General features: G+C 41.7%; 1 protein-coding gene across 1 annotated transcript; it reads left to right on the forward strand.

Annotated features, from left to right (window-relative positions):
- The first annotated feature begins 17,279 nt into the window (after positions 1–17,279).
- On the forward strand, positions 17,280–20,490 carry LOC131478132 (T-cell surface glycoprotein CD1a-like). Its single transcript, XM_058655986.1, has 5 exons — positions 17,280–17,340; positions 17,683–17,949; positions 18,596–18,874; positions 19,060–19,338; positions 20,396–20,490. Exons 1-5 carry the CDS (start codon positions 17,280–17,282, stop codon positions 20,488–20,490), a joined length of 981 nt encoding a protein of 326 aa, XP_058511969.1.
- Positions 20,491–22,961: the final 2,471 nt, after the last annotated feature.

Below are 22,961 nucleotides of genomic sequence, written 5' to 3' on the forward strand. Positions count from 1 at the left end.
GCAGCCTGAGATCAAGACCCCTACCTGTTTTCTTATAAAAATATCAGCTCTAAATCAATTAAGGACCCAAATCTGCACCCAGAAATCATCAGAATAGTAGAAGAAAGCATGCAAAGTACTCTCCAAGATTTAGGAATGGGGAAAGACTTCTTAGAAAAGTCATCCAAAGCACAGGCAGTCAAAGCCCCTCAAAAAACACATGGGACTACATCAAACTAAAAGTTTCTGTAGAACAAAATAAATGATTGACAAAGTGAAGAAGCTGCCAACAGAATGAGAGAAAATTTTACACACTACATAACCAATAGGGGACTATTATCCGGGATTTACAAAGCGCTTCAGAAACTCAACAACAGCAAAACAAACAACCCTGTGAAGAAATGGGTGTAGGGAATGAACAGGCGTTTTTCTAAAGAACAAATGGTAATGGCTTATAGACAGATGAAACAATTCTCAAGTTCCCTAGCTAACAGGGAAATACAAATAAAAACTACATTGAGGTTCCACATAATTCCGGTGAGACTGGTTTACATTCACTAGCTTGCTAACAACACCTATCGGTTTTTAGTAGAAAAATGTCCCCTCCTTCACTGTTGGTGAGAATGTAGGCTTGTGCAGCCACTATGGGAGTTAGCACAGAGTGTTCTAAGAGAACTGAAAATTTATCTGCCATATGAACTAGCTATCTTACTCCTGGGAATTTATCAAAGGAAGTAACTGCATGTGACAAAGTGACCTGCAACCCTATAATTGTAGCAGAAACCACAATAATGAAGATAAGGAAACAAGCCAGATGTCTGTTGAAAAAGGAGTTGATAAAGGAACCGTGATATATCTACTCCATGGAATACTATTCAGATACTAAAAACAACAGGAGTCTACCATTTGCACCAAATGGTCCCAACCAGAGATCACAATGCTCAGAGAAATAAGCCAATCTTCAAAGGACAAATATCCTATGTTTTGTCTGATATAAAACACCCTTCGCACAAATACAGGGTCAATAGAAATCAGATAAACACATATATATATTCTAATAAATGAACTTAATAATTGTGACTAGTGTACTGGTATGTGAAAATATATTGCAGTGTGCATCTCCATTCTCAAATAAAGGGGCCTTCCCCAATGAAACTATTAAATATACCTTGACAGTAGCTTACTAGATTTTCTACCCTTTCCTATACCTACAATGCCATGATACACTTACATAGCGGACTGTTGGACTTGCAACTGTTGAAGAACTATACTATTGTAATAACATTGGGAGAAAGTGAATTTAGATTATGAGATGGAGAGGAACATACCTGTGTCTATGAAACTGTACAGTGAAAAATATTTACTTATTTTTCTTTATTTTTGACAAAGTTTACATATTTAATTAGGGCACAAATGCTCAAGGGCTACAGGAAAGTGGGTAAGACTATTATTTCCACATTTTTTGAAAAAAAAAATTCAAAAGAGGGCCCGATGCAGTTGATCCCATTTGGGTGCCGGTTCGTTTCCTAGCATCCCCATTTTCCATCCAACTCCTTGTTTGTGGTGAAGGAGAGCAGTTGAGGATGGTCCAAAGTCTTGGGACCTTACACCTATGTGGTAGATGTTGAAGAAGCTCTTGGCTCCTTGCTTCAGATGAGCTCAGCTCCATCCGATGTGGCAACCTGGAGAATCAATCAGCGGATGGAAAATCTCTGTCTCTCCTCCTCTTGTATACCTGACTTTCCAATAAAAATAAAATAAATGTTTAAAAAAAGAATGAAAAAGAAAAAGCTTAAACATTTACTTTTCAAATGAACCAATCCCAAAAGGTTAAATACCACATGTTTGCCTTAATCTGAGATGAAAAGATGACAACCTGATAGTACCTGTATATTGTAATATTATTGCAATCTCTAACAACCTGTATCCAATACAATAAGATAATGTGATATAATCTATAAACCAACAATTAATGTCAGAATACTTAAGATCTACATCGAAAAACTGTAAAACCTACTATACCCTCAATACGTTATGTTAATCCGTAATGGGGGGGAGTGCAGGGAAGCCTTTCAGGACCATAAAAAGAGTGAGGAAAAAGTATAATATAGCCTATCATGATCAAATCTGGTAATTCATAGACAACAGAATCAAAGCAGCACTAAACAATAGTAAAACTACTATACCAATGCATGAGGGGGGAATCGGGTGCGATCCTGACAACCTCTTAACAGGAGGTCATGTGCGTGGAGCAGGGGGGCACTCCAGGGTAGAGCAGATGGCAAGGAGAAAGCCTGGATCCCAACCATGAAGACTCCCAGACCTTCACCACAAACTACTAATACGAGCAACAAGGACTATATCCCAACTGCCAAGGAGGCCACAGGGAATTGGATGCCCTCGGAGGCCGAGTACTCTGAGGTCACCCACCCCTAACCGGAGCTCCCGCAGGGGATGGAAGAAGTCCAAACACTACCGCGCAGAAACCAACGTCATCGGAATGACAACCAGAAGCCCTGAGCGGTCCGCAGAAACAGAAGAACAATAAACGTCCCTCGGGACCAGGGAGGAGAGCTTTCTCTGGACCGAGCCTGGCTCCACCTCTGGACCCCCACCCTCCCTTGCAATGACCATCAGGATCGCTCCGAAAACCCCTCACAGCAAACAAACAATCATACAAACTAAAAAAAAAACCTAAAATAAATAGACAAACAACAAAAAGTAGAGCTTGAAATCCGACAGGAAAGAGCTGGCATGGATTGGCTAATGCCTCGCTGGGTAGGACACAAAGATTAGTCACTCCTTACCATGGTGTTGGGGACTTTCCTGCACACCCCCCCCCCAAAAAAAAAAAATGTTCTGCACCTTAACTGCTGACAAATGTCTTGTTAGAGTTACAAGCCAGTCTAGATTATCCTAAAATCTGCCAAGATCAGTAAAATTAGACTTCAACACAACAAATGGCTAAATACTAAAATGAAACAGACACGAGACAGCTGAATGGTACCTTATAGCCATTTTAAGGTATATAGCAGCTGGTCCTGTATATGAACTAAAATTGAAATGTCAATGAGCTAATCATAGGTTGTGGTTAAGAACTTGCTTCTTTTTTGTTTTGTATTGTTTTGTTTTGTTTTTTTTAACATACTGGTTACGCAAAACCTTGTCAATTCCATAATGTTACAAATTGCTGTTAATGTTATATTGAGACTCTTAATTGACTGGGATGATATTCTACCAGCTCTGACTTTGGACCAGAAATGGTCTCCCCAACAAACTGTTCAACCCATCTGGACAATGAGTAGCTGGACTCTATGCTGGGTATATGTTTGCAAGGAAAGAATCTTGATGGAATTTGAACTGTAATACTGCATCAAGGTGGAGGAATCCACCAGGGGGGAGGGGTGTAGGGAGGGGTGGGGGGATTCCCAGAGCATATGAAACTGTCACATAATGCATAATAATTAATAAAAAAAAAAAAAAAAAAAAAGAAAACAATAAACCAGTATTTCAAAAATAAATGAGATAATCTACATAAAAAAAAAATTTACTTTTCAAATCATAGTTATATACCAGTATTTAGCAATAATTTTAATAACTTAATATATGTATAATTTTCATTTTTTCCTTGATAGTGTTTTCTGTTTTTTTTTATCATTGTGGGCCAAACCACTTTTGTTATAACTAGTCCTAAAAAGTGACATTTGTTTTAAAGTCTACATATGATATGAGAGTACATCTCACGCTCTCTTCAGAGAAGCACATGCTCTGTAGCTATTGGGTGGAATATTTTGTAGAAACTATTTATAATTATTTGTTCTAGGTACAGTTAACCTGAGATTTTTCTTTGTTAATTTTCTATTTTAATGACCTGTTCATTCCTAAAAAAATAAAAAAAGAGCTAATTCAAGTAGTAGAAGAGAAAATGAGGACTAATCAATGCAGGAAGTCATGGGTACTAGGTGTAAGGTCTTTTTCTGTGCTGAAGAGGGCTATATGGTCATTATCCAGTTCTCCCAATGTTTTGGGGATGGTGATTGTTCCCAGAATGCAGTGGAGCAATGAAGAGTTCTAAGATACCACGAGGGGAGTTAGTCACTCCAGAGATTGTAATACTCACCGCAACACTATCAATTTTTCAATGCACAGATGAAACAGCCTCAGTTCTCACATGACATACAAGGGTGATGTTGTGTCTTGTTCCTTGGGTTTTCAGCACATGAGCTAGGAGGTACAGAGGGAACTCCTTCAGGCCTGATCCTCTCAATTTTTATGGGTTGTCACTTGTGCTAGTCCCAAAGAAACTGAAGGAATCCCCCTGGTTTACACAGATTGAGTAAGTGCAAATCTGGCTTATGCCCAGAACTACCAGTCACGGGATGCAGTGAGTCTGCTCTCACACCTGGAAAGTACTTTTTCTGTGGCTCTTGTGGGTTTTGTGTGACGGTGGGGCTGCTGACTTTCCCTCATGTCAGAGCAATGTTTAGCAGTGGCTCTGCTTCTGTGAACTAAGTCTATCACTTTGAGCGGCTGTTGCTAATTGGCTTTCCCTTTCCAAGCAAAATAGTTCCTCAGACACATTCAGCTTTCCAGGAAGGCTGGACTTAACATCAGTAGGGATGTGGAATTTTCCTACCATTTGGATTTCTGTGGCAGGGATTGTGAAGCAATCTTCCCTGTTTTCTCAAAAATAGACTTCTATCATTAATATCATATTCCCATGAACACTTAAAAATTATTTTCCATGACAGAGTTTTAAAGCTATTGGGATTCCCTCTTTCTATTCCCTTTCCTGTCTCCCTATTCCCCAATTCTTCTTGCTGTTTCCTCCATATAATTGCAATAGTATAGTGCTTCAGTAGCAGACACAAATCCAACATTCTGCTGTTTAACTGTATCATGGACTTGTTCTTATAGGCAATGGTATAAAATCTAGTATCATATTGTTAAAGTATATTTGCCAGTTTCAATGGGAATCCTTTTATTTCAGAGTTGAGATGCATACTGCAACATATGTTCACTTTCTGGTGTAATTCCCAGATATACATTTCATCAATGAACATCTGTGTCACATACATGCATATCTATATATCCACTTGTTTTGCAGTTTGCATGAATGTTGCCTTATATCACAAAGAACATATGATATTTGTTTTTGGGGATTTCTTATTTCACTTTGCATAATGGTGTCTAGTTGAGACCATTTGTTGCAAATGGTAGAATTTCATTCTTTCTAATAATAGAATAGTAACCCATGGTGTAGATATACAATTTCTTTACCTGAGATTAGATCACAAGGTTCTTAGTATCATTCATTTCATAGATTGCTTTTTAAATTTCATTTTTGATGACGGTTGCACAGTTGCTCAGAGTGGTAAGGGTCGAGGACTAGGGGAAAGTTGGTGGAGCACTATTTTACACCTTCTTTTTCTTCTTACTGTATCTGAAGGAAGCGGGATAGAGAGAGAATCCACATCCAGCCTTTCTACACCCCAATTTCCAGGGATGGAGAGCAGCCAACCTATATCATTCCCATATCATTCCCTGAAATGGAGTATTCTCCAAGGGTTTTGTTCCTGTTGTTTCGGTAGTTCTGACATGCTGTTGCTCTTGCAGATCCAAGGATAAGGAAATCCAACATCCATTGGCAGACACAGTCCAAGACAGTGTCTCCATTCCCTCAGAGATTTGCTGCCAAGCTTCTCTGAGATGGTTGACCAATTTGTTCTGCCATCCTTTCTCTGTTATCATACCAGACATCCTCCATAGACTCCAATGGACTGCCCAATCCTCCATAAGCATCTGCATATGCTGTTTGTTGCACCAACTTCAGTAAGTGAAGTGGCTACATTTTGATACATCATTGCACAGATTTTTTCTCCTTTACTTTTCTTGCTAGAATCTGTTGCCATTAGGTCTGGGAACAACCCGGACCTCTTTTGGCTGAAACTCTTGGGACACCATTTTGACATTATTTTTCTGGTGAGACCAATGCAATACTTTGAGCCAGAAGTGAGTTTGCCTCTGGATTCTGCATGAGTAGCTCACTGTTGTCCTTTCTCTGGTGTTTTGCTGCAGAAATTAAAAATGGCAGCTGATATGGCACTGGTGATGGTCTGGGCTGTGAAATCCATCTTGTTCCCACACCTCTCCAGTATGGCTCCGCCATTCTGCTTCTGCTTGTGATCAGATTAAAGAAATTTCTGCAGGACGCACAATTCTATGGTCAGATTCACCTCATTCATTCCCAGGAATCTCTCATACCTACCCTTTGCAGACTGACAGCTGAACTCAAATTGCTGCTTGGGGTTCATTTTAGTGCTTCTCTGCTGTCTCTGTTGCTCCCACATGTCCACAGGTATCTAGGTGTCCCTCTGCCATTAGCCTGCCTTCTCCTATTTCCTTGGATTATACCATCTCTGTTTCTCCTTGGCTAATATTTTTAAAATTTTACTTATTTTTTGGAAAGTCTTATTTACAAAAAGGAGAGACACAGAGAAAGTTCTTCGATCAGCTGGTTCATTCACCAAGTAGTCACTACAGCCAGAGCTGATCCAAAACCCAAGCCAAGAGCCTCTTCCAGGTCACCCATGTGAGCATAGGGTCCAAAGGCTTTGGTCCATCCTCCACTGCCTCCACTGCCTCCACTGCCTCCACTGCCTCCCAGGCCACAAGCTGGGTGTTGGATGGGAAGTGGGGCCACTGGCACATGAACTGGAGCCCATATGGGATCCTGGCTCTTGCAAAGTGAGCTATTGTGCTATACCTGCATTAGCTAATATTTTCCCATCTTTCCTAATGTGTCTTCATCATATTTTGCCATTCTGCTCTCTCTTGAAACATTCTTAACCTATTTAAGTAAGATGGCAGGCTCTGGAAACATCAGTCAATGAACAAGAGCAAAAAGATAGTTAGAGGCACATTGAATATTACTGAAGACTCCTCTGTAAAGAAGCAAAGCCTTTTGCCAACCTCAGAGTTAACTGAGAAATACATTGAATAAATGGGGGATACAGAATTCAAAAGTTCATTGTATAGTTTCTTATCGACAATGAGAAGCAGATGCAGGAATTTAAGGATATGTCACATAGGAAAGTGCAACACTGAAACAAGACCAAGCAGAATTATTGGAAATGAAAAAATGCAGCAGTGTAAATTTTTTTAAAAAAGGAGTGAAAAACCTTAATAATAAAATGAATGAGGCAGAGGAACGAATTTCAGAATTGGAAAATATTTTCTGTCACCAGGACAAACAAAAACCTGAAAGCAGAGCTGGGTCAAGCTAAAAAAGCATTTAAGAATTAAGAGACATGATTAAAAGGCCAAATATAAGAGCTGTGGGAATACTAGGAAGTGCAGAATGAGAACCTGGATTTAAAGCTGTACTTAATGAAATGATAAAGGAAAATTTCCCTAATCTGGAGAAAGAACTGTGAAACAACATCAGCAAGGGGCACAGAATTCCCAACAAGGTTCACCAGAAAGAATCTTCACCATGACACATGATAATCAAGCTTTCTTCAATGAGTCATAAGAAAAGGTCCTTCAACGTGCCTATGGAGAAAAAATCAATTGACATGTAGAGGAATGGCAATCAGACTCACAGCTGAACTCTCAGAAAAAACTCTGAGAGTGGCTGGAGTGACGTATTCCAGATTCTAAAAGCAAAACATTGTCAGCCCAGGATAATGTACCCGACCAAGTTTTCCTTTGTCTGTGAAAATAAAATAAAGTTATTCCATATTAAAGAGAAGCACAAAGAATGTGCTTCTTCCAGGTTTGCCCTACAAATAATACTCAAAGATATCCTCTTGATGAAGAAAAGGAATAGCACCTATGAAAACCAAAGGCCAATGGGAAGATCCTTCCAGTAAAATAATAATAGAAGACTAAATCAAATGAGTTACCCATTCTTAAAATGACAAGAGCAAATCACCATCTACTCATACTAATCCTGAATGTAAATGTCTTAAATCCATCAATGCAATGTTGTTGACTAGTGGACTGGATCCACAAACAAATCCCAACAGATAGATGGGATTTGTTTGTGGAGACACAAAGATCAGTGGGAAGAATCTCTCATGGATTTTGATGCTTTTTGTTTTGTTTTAATTTCTTTGAACAGTTTTTTTTCCTTCGTGTAATTCTTTGCTGATATATCATGCAGTAACATCAGTATCTTTTTTTTCACATTTTATCCTACCTTATTAATTTTTTTAACTTTTTCTATTTTTATTATATTTTTGGCAATCTGTACATATTTAATTAGGGTAAACAGGTTCAAGGGCTACAGGAAAGTGGGTAAGACTATTATTTCCACATTGGTTCCTTCATGCATCTGAGGTAAAGGGGGTTTTAAGGGAGAAGCCCCACCCAGCCTCCCACCCATCCCAGGTCCCTGATGTGGGGCATGCTCTGAGGGTCTTGCTCAAGCGGTTTTGATAGTTCAACAGTTCTGAATTGCTGCCAATCTAACCATTCCAAGCACAATGAGGTCATTGAAGAGTCCACTGATTGACATAGTCCATCTTAGAGTCTCTGTTTACCCTGTTTTCACTGCTAACATATGGCTGAGGTGGTTGATTGACCTGTTATATCCTCTGTCTTTTCATGGTTAGGGTTCCAATTCCGGCAGTTTGATTGGGGAGATCCTAAAAGAAACTTTGCCTGAGGTAACATCAATATCTTCAAGAAGGTATTTGACTTTCATTTTCATTTCTTCAGTGACACATTCATCATTCAGTAGTATGTTATTTATCTTCATGGCATTGTATATTTCTATTTTTCTTCCTGCTGTCAATCTTGTTTTGTGGGCTGTATAGTAACTGTGTAATAGACTATTATATCCAGATGTGAGGATACAATGCAGTATGCATCTCTACTTCCAGAACAAAGATGGACTCCCAATGAAACTGTTGAATATAACTTGAGAATAGGATTCTGGAGTCTCTGCCATTGTCCATGCCAACAATGATGGACCTATGACTGTTTGTGAGGAACTACAATTTGTGATAATTTGGGGGAAATCAGTGGGGTAGTAGGAGATTGGAGTGGGGGGAGGTAATGGAAATCCCAGAGCCTATGGAACTGTATCATAAGATAATAATAATTAGAAAAAATACAATAAACTCAAATTGTCAGATCATCTGGAAGTTAAACATAATATAACCCACAACCAATCATTGTACTCCTAGTTTAAGGAAGTGAAAGTGTGTGTATGTGTGTGTGTGTGTGTGTGTGTGTATACAAAGACTTGCACATGAATGTTCAGAGCAGCTTTACTGCTAAGAGGCAGAGCCGGGAACTTCATTGTAAGTCAATCAAGCATCTAAGAAAAAGTTCATGCACATAAAAAACATACCAAAAGATTTCTTTCTAGGGCTGAAACCATGGTACAGTACAACAAACCTATGTCTGTATCTCAGGTAGATCCCAGTTTGTGTCCCAATTGCTCCTCTTATGATGAGACTCTCTGTTAATGGCCTGGGAAAGTAAAAGAGGATGTTTCAAGTCCTTGGGCTCCTTAACGTGTATGGGAGAGCTGGAAGAAGCTGCTGGCTCATGGCTCAGAATTGGCTCAGCTTTGTCTGTTGCAGCTGTTCCAGTGAATGGAAGATTCTCTCTGTCTTTTCTTCTCTGTATGTAATTCTGCTTTCAAGTAAAAAAAAAAAAAACCCTTTTTTCCAAAAAGATTACTTTTCTGAATTAATTATAGGTAATTTATTCTTGTAAACCATGATAATAAAAATGATATTGAATAGCAAAAAACCTATTTAAAACTATTTAAACAATTGTAAATGGCAAAATGAGGAAGGTAATGAGGAAGGTAATGATTATCTTGCAAATGGCAAGATAATCATTGAACTTCAGGAAGGAGTAACTTGAAGGGAATGTTGTCTAAATGAATTCAGAATCTCTACAGTTTTACTTCCCAAAAATTCTGACCAGCTTCTTGCTACAAATAGTTGAAAAGTGATAGAAGGATGCTTTGCATAAACTCTGTGTCTAGTAATACACAAGTTTTTATCCTAAACATTACTATACGACATTCTGAATTATACAGGATTATGAGTACATTTCTCATGTTTTTACATAGATTAGTGTTGAAGATCTCTTCCTCAATTAAGAGAAACAAATTAGGCACGTGCACTGTCTTCTTTCATCCATTCTATAAGTTTTCTAAGACCTTACCATTTTCCAGCAGATTGGAACTAATATTCCAGGCTAAATATCTGAGTGAGGAAAAACATCAGGTAATGCATGTGAACTTAGAAAATAGCGTGTCAAGCAGAACTGTTTCTATCCAGATGTGTTGCACATTATTTTTTTAATTTATTTTTTTAAAGATTTATTTTATTATAAAGTTGGATATACAGAGAGGAGGAGAGACAGAGAGGAAGATCTTCTGTCCGATGATTCACTCCTCAAGTGAGCCGCAACGGCCAGTGCTGTGCCGATCCTCTGAAGCCGGGAACCAGGAACCTCTTCCGGGTCTCCCACGTGGGTGCAGTGTCCCAACACATTGGGCCATCCTCGACTGCTTTCCAGGGCACAAGCAGAGAGCTGGACGGGAAGTGGAGCTGCCGGGATTAGAACCGGTGTCCATATGGGATCCCGGAGCATTCAAGGCGAGGACTTTAGCCACTAGGCCAAGGTGCCGGGCCCTTTTAATTTATTAATTTTTTATTAATTACATAGAATTACATGACACAGTTTTTTAAAAGATTTATTATTATTGGAAAGCCAGATATACAGAGAAGAGGAGAGACAGAGAGGAAGATCTTCCGTCCGATGATTCACTCCCCAAGTGAGCTGCAACAGGCTGGTGCACGCTGATCCTATGTCGGGAACCAGGAACCTCTTCCAGGTCTCCCACGCGGGTGCAGGGTCCCAAAGCTTTGGGCTGTTCTTGACTGCTTTCCCAGGCCACAAGCAGGGAGCTGGATGGGAAGTGGAGCTGCCGGGATAAGAACCGGCGCCCATATGGGATCCCTGGGCATTCATGGCGAGGACTTTAGCTGCTAGACCATGCTGCCGGGCCCCACGTGACAGTTTTTAGGTATTGGGATTCCCCCCATCCCTCCCCAAATCCTCCCCCATGGTGTACTCCTCCACCATGTTGCATTACCACAGTTTAAGAGCAGTTGAGATTCTTGCATTGCAAGGATATACCAAGCATAGATTCCAGCATCTTATTGTCCAGACAAATTCAACGGCTTGTTGGAGAGACCATCTCTGGTCTGAAGGTAGAGCCGGCAGAGTATCAACCCTATCAGTTAAAAGCCCCAACCTAACATCAGCAACAATTTACAATGTTTTGGAATTAATTGGCAAAGAATTGAGTAACCAACATATTTAAAAAAAAGTGCAAGTTCTTATCCACATCCTGTAACACCTTTGTTGACATTTCAATTTTAGTTTATACATGACCGGGTTCTATACACCTTAAAATTGCTATAGATTACTATTCAGTTGTCTCGTGTCTATTTTCATTATAGTATTTAGCATTATATAGCATTGAAGCATAATTTTGCTGAACGTGGCTTTTTTTTTTCGGGTAGTCTAGACTGGCTTGAAATTCTAACAAGACTTATGGCAACAGTTTAGGTGCAGAACAGTTTTAGAAGGGGCGTGCAGAGAAATCCTCAATACCCTAGTGAGGAGTAACCAATCTTTGTGTCCCACCTATGAGTTACCAGTTATGATCCTGGTAGACTATATTTCACATCTTCCTTACATATTCTAGGGGGATGAAAGATTTTTCCGCTCTCCCACCCTGCTATGAGATAACATATGGTATTAAAAGTATATTAGGTTTTACAGTTCTTTGATGTAGATCCTAAGCAGTCTGTCTTACATTGATTGTTGGTTCATTGATTACATCACATTATCTTATTGCATGTGAGATAGGCTGTTTGAGGTTGATATAATGTTACATTTTACATATACTGTTTTTCTTATTGACATCATATCATCTTTTTTTTCAGTTTCTTCACTATATTGTATTTTTTTATTATTAATTCATTAATTACATTGTATTATGTGACACAGTTTCATAGGTGCTTGGATTCTCCCCATCCCTACCCAAACCCTCCCACCATGGTGGATTCCTCCACCTTGTTGTATAACCATAGTTCAAGTTCAGTTGAGAATCCCCCATTGCAAGCATATACCAAACATAGAGTCCAGCATCTTATTGTCCAGTCAAGTTCAACGGCTTCTTAGGTATACCCTCTCTGGTCTGAAGACAGAGCCAGCAGAGTATCATCCCAGTCCATTAAAAGCTCCAACATACCATTAGCGAAAATTTCCATCATTATGGAATTAATTGACATAGTAATGAGTAACCAATATGTTAAGAGTAAATGCAAGTTCTTTTTTTTTTATAATCTATTTTATTGTGTTGTTGTTGACAATCTTTTCATAGTTAATTACAGTCAAAGAAAGAAAAAGAAAAAAAAAAGGTTCAGGGGGATAGGGAAGTGGGCAATACCATCATGTCCATATTGTTCCATCTTGTATCTGAGGTAAAGGGGGATATTGAGGGAGAAGCCCCACCCGGTTTCCCGCCCACCCCGAGTCCCAGAAGTGGGGCATGCTCTGAGAATGTGCTCAAGTGGTGTTAATAGTTCTCCAGTTATGAATCGCTGCCAGTTTCGCTCAATGAGGTCGCCCACTGATTGATATGGTCCATCACAAAGTCTCCGTTTGCCCCATTTTTCGCTGCTAACATGTAGCTGAGATGAATGATTGATCTGCTCTGTCTTCTGTCTTTTCTTGATTAGAGTTCTGAGTCCAGCAGTTCAATTGGGGAGATCTCCAAAGAAACTTTGAGGTATTCCCAGACTAGTTTCTTGCATGTTCTAGCAAGCACAGGGCCCGGCACAGTCCATCACCCCGATCAGCTGGTGGTTGCAATTGCTGGGTTGGTTCTGCCTTCAGTCCCGAGCTGCACTGGAACCAATGGGTGCTGCAGTCCAGTCTGGTTCTGCCCAGCACGTACTAGGCCCTCACACTAACCAGTGGGAGCTGCAGCCTAGTTGGGGTGATCCACGATAACCCTCACCCGGCCTGCCCCTGGTTTGGCAGTATGTGTAGCAGACTAGTCCAGTCTGTCCCACATCCCATTTGGCTCTGGCACTTGTCAATGGGTATTAAAGCTTAGTTCTATCTAACCAACTCAACCATCCAGCCCTCAAGGGTGTTGTTGAGTGCCTCTCTATCTAGCCATCCCAGCCCCCGTCCTAGTTTTCATGCCCTCCCACGGGACTAGTGACCCAAGAAGGGGGAACCCACTTTTTCCCTCCCAGGTCTCTCTGTCCCGGTTTATGCACTCTTTAGGTGGTTCTGTGATTTGACTTGACAGAAATTAGTCCCCAGTGCCAGCTTCTGCGGCTATGCCCAAACATCCCTCACCCAGTCTAATTTATGCTTGCACCAGCAGGAATAATCAGCCCAGCCTGGCTTTTCCCTGATCTATTCCACATGCAGCGCACAGGTGTTGTAGCCTTGCATAGTCTAGTCTGTCTCTATCCCAGCCCACGCTCTCCAGTGGGAGTAGCTGTCCGGCGAGGGAACCAGCCCCTTAATCCCCCCGCCAGTTCTGCCCCTCCCTTCCTTCCTGAATCTCACGTGTGCTGGTTGGGTGCTGCATTCATATCCAGTACAGGCAACCACGCCCTGGCATTCCATAATGTGTACTGGTTTTGTCGCGACCAAACCCGGCTCATCCCACACTCTGATCTGGTGATCGGATTTGCCAGTGGGTGATATGGACTGATTCAGCCTGGTCTGCTCCTGACCCATGCTGAATGTGTGCCAGTGGGAAACTTTCCATGGCCTATTCTGGACTGTTTCCTATCATGCTTCTTGCGCTTACCTGCAGGGACTGTGTCCTGCCAGAGGAGTTGCCCAGGCTCCTCCATCAGAACCCCTCCCAATGGCAGGTTTTGCGCATGCCAGGGGGTCCTTGAGCCAACCCTACTCAGTTCACGTCCTGTCCTAGCAGGAACAGTGGCTTTTCCTGGCTGGCTTTCACCCCATTCTGGTTCTTGTTGTTGGATGTTTCAGCCCGGCCATGGCTCGTCCATACCCACATACAGCTCACGCATGGCTCAGTAGGGGGTTGAGACCCAGCCTAGTCAGTCCCACATCTACCCCCTGGTTCTCCATGACACCAGATGGTGTTGGGATCTGAACTGGCCTGGTGCATCCAATCCCAGCCCACACTAGTGCCTCGGGTGACTGCAACTGTTTCCTAGATAGAACGCAGCCCCAATTCTAGCACATACGCCCCTTGATGGGGATCCTCAACCCTGTTAGGGTGTCCCATTACCTCCCCGATTGGGCTTGTTCCTAGCTGTAAATCATGCAACTGCCCGTGGTTGCTCTGAGGACCAGTACGTGCAAGAGCCTAACTCAGTATGACCTGTGTTCCATGCTGGTTTCTAGTTTTGCTTGTAAACAAAGGTTTGCTCAGTCCTGCCCAGTATATTACGTTCCATTACCAATTTACACATTTTGGAGCTACTATGCCCTGCTTGTCCGACCCCCAGATCTGGACGGCGTGTTCACCAGCGAGAGCTATGACTCGCCAGGGGAGCTTCCCAAGTACCTCCACTTGATCCACTCCCAAACCCAGTTTACATACATGCCATTGGTTTTTAGGCCAGTGCCCGGTGTACTCTGGCCTCCCATTTGGCCTTGTATGAGCTGGTGAATGTTGCAGCCCGGCCCACCCCACAACCTATTCAGGATGCACATTTGGGTGCTGCTGCCTTGCCCAGTCCAGTCTATGGCGGATCCCTTTACCTGTGATTGATGGCAGGCTCCTTGGTCACACCTAGCTTAGTCCATAAGCACCTAAAATTTAGGTTTACCAGTGGGGCCAAACTTTCTACAGGGTGTGGCCCACACATCCTGCACAGAGTCCACCCCAGGATAAGGTTCTAGAGTGCTAGTTAAAATTATGGACCTGCCTAATGTGACCAGTCTCCTGAACCAACATCATGTCAGGCAAAAAAATATCCTGCTAGACAATCTGGGGGTTATCTTCTGCATTATAGGTGTTCAAAGCTCAGCATTATTGAGTGATTAGAAGTTCTCCAAAAGAAGAGCCACTGGCGTTGGGAATCTTTAGGATTGACTCAGAACCCAGAAACAGTGGGGTCACCCTAGAGCTATCTAAGCAGCAATTCGGACATCCATTACCCCAGAGCTTCCCGGCTGGGCGGCCAGCAGGCAAAGCCTGGCACCACATGGTGCACTGGCCACCCTGGATGAGGCCGAGGACTCGTTCACTGCCTTGCGGCAGTGTCTTTGGCGTGAGCCCCCAGCATTGGATCCGACCCAGCAGGGGCACCCCCCACAGCCGCCACTCTGTGAGGAGCGGCAGTTGCCCCCGAATCCCAAGGCCCGAACCCCTCCCAAACTCACCTAGCTGCCAGATATTAGCAGCTGGGTGGAGCTAGGAATTTTAAGCCAGTTTCCAAGTTCCCTCATGGCGCACTTACCCTGAGGAATGAGCTCTCTTGGGTCCTGGATGAGGCTGAGGACTCGTTCACTGCCTTGCGGCAGTGTCTTTGGCGTGAGCCCCCAGCATTGGGTCCGACCAGGCAGGGGCACCCCCCACAGCCGCCACACTGTGAGGAGCGGCAGTTGCCCCCTAATCCCAAGGCCCGAACCCCTCCCCAGAGTAAATGCAAGTTCTTAACCACCTTCTGTGACCACCTCATTGACATTTCAATTTTGGTTTATACACAACATATAACATACATAACATAACATGTTATACATAACATCATATCATCTTAAATTGAGGCAAACATGTGATATTTAACCTTTTGAGATTGGCTCATTTCCCTTAGCATTATGGTTTCCAGTTTGGCCCATTTGGCCACAAAGAACTGCATTTTGGTTTTTTTAATAGCTGAGTAGTATTCCATGGAGTAGATGAGCCATAGATTTCTTATCCAATCCTCTGCGGATGGGCATTTTGGCTGCTTCCATGTTTTTGCAATTACTGATTGTGCTGCTATGAACATAGGAGTGCATGTTGGTTTCTTGTGAAACAGGTGTTTTGAATATATTCCTAGGAGTGCTATTGCTGGGTCATATGGTATGCATATTTTGAGTTGTTTGAGTGTTCTCCATACTGATTTCCATAGAGGCTGTACCAACCTGCAGCTCCACCAGCAGTGGAGTAGGGTTCCCTTTTCCCTACAACCTCGCCAGCAAGTGTTGTTGGTGTTTTTTGTATGTGGGCCAGTCTTACTGGCGTTAGGTGGTATCTCATTGATGTCTTAATTTGGATTTCCCTTATTGCCAGGGAACTTGAGCACGTTTTCATGTGTTTGTTTGCCATTTGGGTTTGTTCCTTCTTGAAATGTTTGCCCATTTCCCGTGCCCATTTCTTGAGAGGCTTGTTTGTTTTGGTATTTTGGTTGTTTTGGAGTTCTTTGTATATTCTGGATATTAGCCCTCTATCACCTATGTAGTGCGCAAAGATCTTCTCCCATTCTGTGGGTTGTTTTTTTATTTTGTTGATTGTTTCCTTTGCTGTACAGAAGCTTCTTAGTTTGATGAGGTCCCATTTGTTTATTTTGGTCTTGATTGCTAGTGATTTTGGAGTCCTTTTTATGACGTCAGGGCCTACACCTAAATCTTGCAGTGTATTTCCAACATTTTCTTCCAAAAGTTTGTAGGTTTCTGTATGTAGTTTAGGTCTGTTAACCATTTGGATTTGATCTTAGTGTATGATAAGAAGTCTACAGGTACAGTTGTTGGTGTGTTTTTATGCCTAGATTGGGTAAAACTCCTCAGATAGAGTGAATATGTTGAGTAGTACTGTATGCATAAGCATTTCCAGATGCTGGGTCCCTGGTAGGTGCTAGGGGACTGTTTGAGTGAATATGTGTCAATGCATGCCAAACAGAAGTAAGTTTTCTCAGAGGTTTCAGTGTTCCTGTGATATAACTGATTCATGGGTCTTCTCTAATAATAGAGAACTTGGTGGTAGTTTCTGAGACTTGTTCCACAGGTGGGCATTGAGCAGCATGGTAATTTGTGACAAGTAGAGAAGCTAAAAGGCAGAGAGTGGAGGCAAAACCAAATGGGGAAATGAGAGCCTGAGGAGGAGGCTGAGGGTTTGGGGAAGGAACACATGTTCCACATCACAGGTAGTGGAGGTGTTTCCGTTAACTAGAGAAGATCAGATGAGAGATACTGTGGAGGCAGGTTTGTTCAGAGGAGAAATCAAAGAGCCACATTTTTAAAACAGAGAAATAGCATCTGTAAATGAAATGGCATTTCTGCTACTTGGATTTCTAGTTGCTCTCTTCCTAGGTGCAGACAACACAGATGGTAAGAGCTCTGGCAAATGCCTTGTTGGGTGCAACTCTTTCTGCGTATGTGTACATGTCTGAGTCATTCATTAGTGTGTGGCTGTGTGTGTGTGTGTGGTATACAATTGTGTCCTCAATGTGTACCTTGGTACTGGTTCCATTGCATATATCCCTGCCTCTAGGTCCCTGTGCCTTTATAAAGCATACTGATAAAGTAGCTGAAACAGAAGAAGACAAATATCTGCTAAACTCACTAAGATTTTCTCTTTTCCTTCTAGATTTTGAGCTCCCCATGTTGGTACCTTTCCTTTACAGTTCTGTCACAACGACTTTTCCCAATTATATCTGTTCTTTCCCACAGGTTTTGACAGACCTATCTCCTTCCAACTTATTAAAATTGCATCATTTTATAACCATTCCTGGGTACAGAATCTGGGCTCAGGTTGGCTGGATGAGTTGGAGACTCATCGCTGGGAAATGAACTCCAGCACCATCAAATATGTGAAGCCTTGGTCCAGAGGCAACTTCAGTAATAAGCAGTTTGCAGACATGGAACGTCATATCCATTTGTACTTGGTTACATCAACTCGAGTAATTCAGAAGAATGTCAATATGTTCCAGTATGAGTGTGAGTTCTAGTTCCTCAATGATGAAAGAGGAGAGAGATGGGTCAAGATGTTAATCACGCTCTTTAGCTTTATTAAATGAATTCTCTTATAACTCCTGCACTATTCCTGGAATAAAACTGAACCGCATATTTTTGGGTAGCACTTTTTGCTGTACATTGATTCTTCAAAAATGAAAAACTTTGTGTTATTTCTTTATTGAGAACAGTACTATCTTCCATTGGAGGTGTCCTATGCACCCCCTTTTAACTGAGTTCCCACCTCATGCACATAGCTTTTTCATTCATTCAAGACCTCTTAAAGTGTGTTTTCTCTCCACAATTCAGTCTTTTCAACCCTCTCTGGCTATACAATCATTGTAACCTATTATATTCCACTCATCTTTAATTGCTATTTTCAACACTTTCACGTAGTTTACCTTTATGCATATTATGTAATCTTTGATATTTTTTCCCATTGCTCATGACATTCTTCTCTTCCTCTCCTTCCACTCTTAGCAATTCCTCTTTCTCTGATTTATGATAAGACCAAACTCTTATTCCCTCAAAACTCCCAAACACTTCTGTTTTACTTCCGTGGTATCTTGTTTTTATTTCATTTTAGTATTTTTCTTCTTTATTCCTCTAATTTATGTGTTCTGTTTCCCAGACCCTTTTGAGATCCAGGTGTCAATAGGCTGTGAGCTGCAGTCTGAGGCAACCTCAGTGGGCTTTGCGCGGAAAGCTTATCAAGGAACTGATTTGCTGAGCTTGGAGAACAATTCGTGGTTGCCATCTCCACAGGGTGGAAGTAGAGCCCAGAACCTCTGCAGATACTTTGATCTTAACAAAACTTTCAAAGAAACAATACAAAAATTTATCAGTGACACCTGTCCACATTTTGTTTTGGGACTACTTGAAGCAGGCAAGGAAGAACTCCAGCGACAGTGTAAGTGGTGTACCCTCATGGGAAACACTTCTCTTTCTACAGACTTTCCCACTGTTACCTTCAAATTAGAATAAAAAAGGACCTGAGAGAAATGTAGAATATGTGTCTCTCTAAACTGAGATGAGGATCTGATCTTCCTAATGGTGTTAGGATTTTTGTATGAAGAGTTTTCCCATTTTCTGCAGTGAAGCCTGAAGCCTGGCTGTCCAGTGGCTCCAGTCCTGGTCCTGGTCGTCTGCTGCTGGTCTGCCGTGTGTCTGGCTTCTACCCAAAGCCTGTGCTGGTGATGTGGATGCGGGGTAACCAGGAGCAGCCTGGCACTGAACGAAGTGATGTCCTGCCCAATGCTGATGGCACGTGGTATCTCCGAGTAACCCTGGAGGTGACAGCTGGAGAGGCGGCCGGCTTGTCCTGTCGAGTGCAGCACAGCAGTCTGGGAGACCAGGACATCATCCTTCACTGGGGTGAGGAAGAGTAGTGGGTTCCTGAGCTGGAAAGAGGAGGAGTTGGTTTTCAAACACTTTGTGGGAGGGGACAGATGAAACATGAGTGATTTTTTCTGATTTCAGGCTCAATATTAGTAAAAAATAACTGATCCAAGGAATGCAAGTGAATACGAGGAGCCTTAGTGCAGTGCCAATTTGAGCCCTGACTGTTCTGCTTCTGATAATGGCACCTTGCTATGGTGTCTGGAAAGGCAGTGGGTGACAGTCCCAGTGCTTAAGTCTCTGCTACCCCTGTGTGACATGGTTGTTGTTCTTGGTCCTGATTTTGGTCTGTCCTAATCCTGGATGTTGATGACATTTGGAGAGTAAGGAACGCAAGACTCTCTAATATGCCTCTCTCTCCCTTTTTCTCACTGTCTCTTCTTTCTCGAATAGTCTGTGTTTCAAAATTACAAATATATATATATTAAATTTTAAGTGTTTATTTCCATTGCAAAATCAGATGTGTAGAGTGAATGAGAGAGAGGTAGACACAGAGAAATAGTCAACCCCACCTGCTGGCTCACTCCGCAAGTGGCCAGAATGGAGTTGAGCTAATCCAAAGCCAGGAACCAGGGGCCTCTTTTAGGTCTCCCACAAGACAGAAAGGTCACAAGGATTTGGACAGACCTCCCCTGCTTTCCCGTGTCCAAGCAGGAGCTGGATGGGAATTGGAGCAACTGGGGAATGACTGGTGCCCATATGTGATCCCAATGAAGGTGAGGATTTTAGTCACTAGAGTATTGTTCCTAGGTGTATGTGTGTATATCTACATATCTATATGTATGTCTACATCTATATTTATATCTATATATGTTTTTCTATATATTTATCTATTTAAAAAGAAAATGAGGAAACAATGGGAGTTAGTTGAAGGGTTCATCTTTAACTTGAAGTCAGAAAGAAGACGGAAGGAGACTTATGAATATAGAACTCAATTGAACTCAATACAGTTGATTATAATAAATCAGGAGGTGGATGGGCGCAGCAGGGAATGGATTTGAAATAACATCTCTGGTTTTGCCCACATTCACAGAGCATCAAAATTCCATTGTCTTCATTCTCCTGGCAGTGATACTGGTCCTGGCTCTTCTGGCTGGTCTTGTGTTTTGGTTAAGAAAGCTCTGGTGAGTCTTCTATGTCCATTTCTCCTACTTTCTCTGTTTCCTAACTAAGATTTCTCTTTACAAAGCTGTCTCCTAGGCACTCCTTCTCAGAGCCCTCATTCCTTATTCTCCTCTATTTTCACCTCCACGCTGTGCTGAGTGACTTCCATCTTGGCTCTCAATGCTTCATTTCAGGATGCACCATGACCCTCCACACAATCCTCTGCACTGAAATGAGAACTCGGCAACCCAAAGGCACAGGGAATTCCTGGAGGCGACATGGTGATGGTATCTTCAAATCTTTGAACACAACTTCTGCCATTGCTTATGTTCAAAGATCAGTTGCTGATAGCAGACAAGCTTAATGTTTCATTATTGCTATTTTGACTTATGTTATGCTGTTTCAAAATTCAAATTTTAAAAGTTCAATGGAATGCGGTCCAAGTCAATTTTCCCTGTTCAGTTACTTCTGGATCATCAGGCCCATTTCAGCTGTCACTTCTAGAGAGGGAAGTGACTCACTAATTGGAAAGATTCCCTCCCTGGTCTGAACATTTTTGACAACCACTTCATTTTGCCTGGTAACTCCCTACTCCCTATCCACTTTTTGAAGATATTTTTGTTAGTTTCATTTGTTCAAGAGCAAAACACTTACCACACACACATATCTGTGCAGAAAAGTATTGTCATATTTTGTCCATAAAAGTCTGTTCCGTGATTCCCATAGAGGCTGTGCCAGCCTGCAGCCCCACCAGCAGTGGAGTAGGGTTCCCTTTTCCCTGCAACCTCGCCAACAAGTGTTGTTGGTGCTTTTATTCATGTGGGCCAGTCTTACTGGCGTTAGGTGGTACCTCATTGATGTTTTAATTTGGATTTCCCTTATTGCCAGGGAACTTGATCATTTTTCATATGTTTATTTGCCATTTGTGTTTGTTCCTTCTTGAAATGTTTGCCCATTTCTTGAGAGGCTTGTTTGTTTTGGTGTTTTGGCTGTTTTGTAGTTCTTTGTATATTCTGGAGATTAGCCCTCTATCACCTATGTAGTGTGCAAAGATCTTCTCCCATACCGTGGGCTGCTTTTTTACTTTATTGATTGTTTCCTTTGCTGTACAAAAGCTTCTTAGTTTGATGAGGTCCCATTTGTTTATTTTGGTCTTGATTTCTATTGCTTTTGGAGTCCTTTTTAGGAAGTAGGGACCTACCCCTAGATCTTTCAGAGTATTTCCAACATTTTCTTCCCAAAGTTTGTAGGTTTCTGGATGTAGTTTTACATCTTTTATCCATTTGGATTTGATCTTGGTGTATGGTGAGAGATGTGGGTCTATCTTTTTGTTTCTACAGGGTATCAACCAGTTGTTCCAACAGCATTTATTTAACAGACCTTCCCATTTGCCAGGATTATTGTTTGTCCTTTTGTCAAAGATTTGACTGTATCTGTGTGGGTTCCCGTCTGGTGTTTCTTTTCTGCTCCATTGATCTTCCTGTCTATCTTTGTGCCAGTACCAGGCTGTTTTGATAACCACTGCCCTATAGTATGTCCAGAGGTCTGAAACTGTGATTCCCCCTGCTAACTTCCTGTTCTTCAGGATGGTTCTGGCTATTCGTGGTTTTTTGTGTTTCCAGACTCAAAATCTACATACCGTATGACCCAGTAATAGCACTCCTAGGAATATATCCAGAACACTTGTTTTACGAGAAACCAACATGCACTCCTATGTTCATAGCAGCACAATCAGTAATTGCAAAAACATGGAAGCAGCCAAAATGCCCATCCGCAGAGGATTGGATAAGAAATCTATGGCTCATCTACTCCATGGAATACTACTCAGCTATTAAAAAAACCAAAATGCAGTTCTTTGTGGCCAAATGGGCCCAACTGGAAACCATAATGCTAAGGGAAATGAGCCAATCCCAAAAGGTTAAATACCACATGTTTGCCTCAATTTAAGATGATATGATGTTATGTATAACATGTTATGTTATGTATGTTATATGTTGTGTATAAACCAAAATTGAAATGCCAATGAGGTGGTCACAGAAAGTGGTTAAGAACTCGCATTTACTTTTACCATATTGGTTACTCATTACTATGTCAATTAATTCCGTAATGATGTAAATTTTTGCTAATGGTATGTTGGAGCTTTTAATTGATCAGGATGATACTCTGCTGGCTCTGTCTTCAGACCAGAGAGGGTATACCTAAGAAGCCGTTGAACTTGACTGGACAATAAGATGCTGGACTCTATGTTTGGTATATGCTTGCAATGGGGGAATCTCAACTGAACTTGAGCTATGGTTATGCAACAAGGTGGAGGAATCCACCATGGTGGGAGGGTTTGGGTAGGGGTGGGGAGAATCCAAGTACCTATGAAACGGTGTCACATAATACAATGTAATTAATGAATTAAAATAATAAATAAATAAAAAATACAAAAAATAAAGTAAAAAAAATCTGTTCAGTGTAAGCCAAATGTGTAGTCAATTTTTAAAAAATTC

This window comes from Ochotona princeps, chromosome 2, assembly GCF_030435755.1.
Source record: "Ochotona princeps isolate mOchPri1 chromosome 2, mOchPri1.hap1, whole genome shotgun sequence".
Taxonomy (NCBI): domain Eukaryota; kingdom Metazoa; phylum Chordata; class Mammalia; order Lagomorpha; family Ochotonidae; genus Ochotona; species Ochotona princeps.

What these genes read in the sequence shown, in the direction of transcription:
- LOC131478132 (XM_058655986.1), top strand. Translation starts at nt 17,280, where the DNA reads ATGGCATTTCTGCTACTTGGATTTCTAGTTGCTCTCTTCCTAGGTGCA. An exon ending in CAATATGTTCCAGTATGAGT is followed by an intron (nt 17,950 to 18,595) that starts GTGAGTTCTAGT and finishes TCTGTTTCCCAG; the next exon opens with ACCCTTTTGAGATCCAGGTG. An exon ending in GGAAGAACTCCAGCGACAGT is followed by an intron (nt 18,875 to 19,059) that starts GTAAGTGGTGTA and finishes CATTTTCTGCAG; the next exon opens with TGAAGCCTGAAGCCTGGCTG.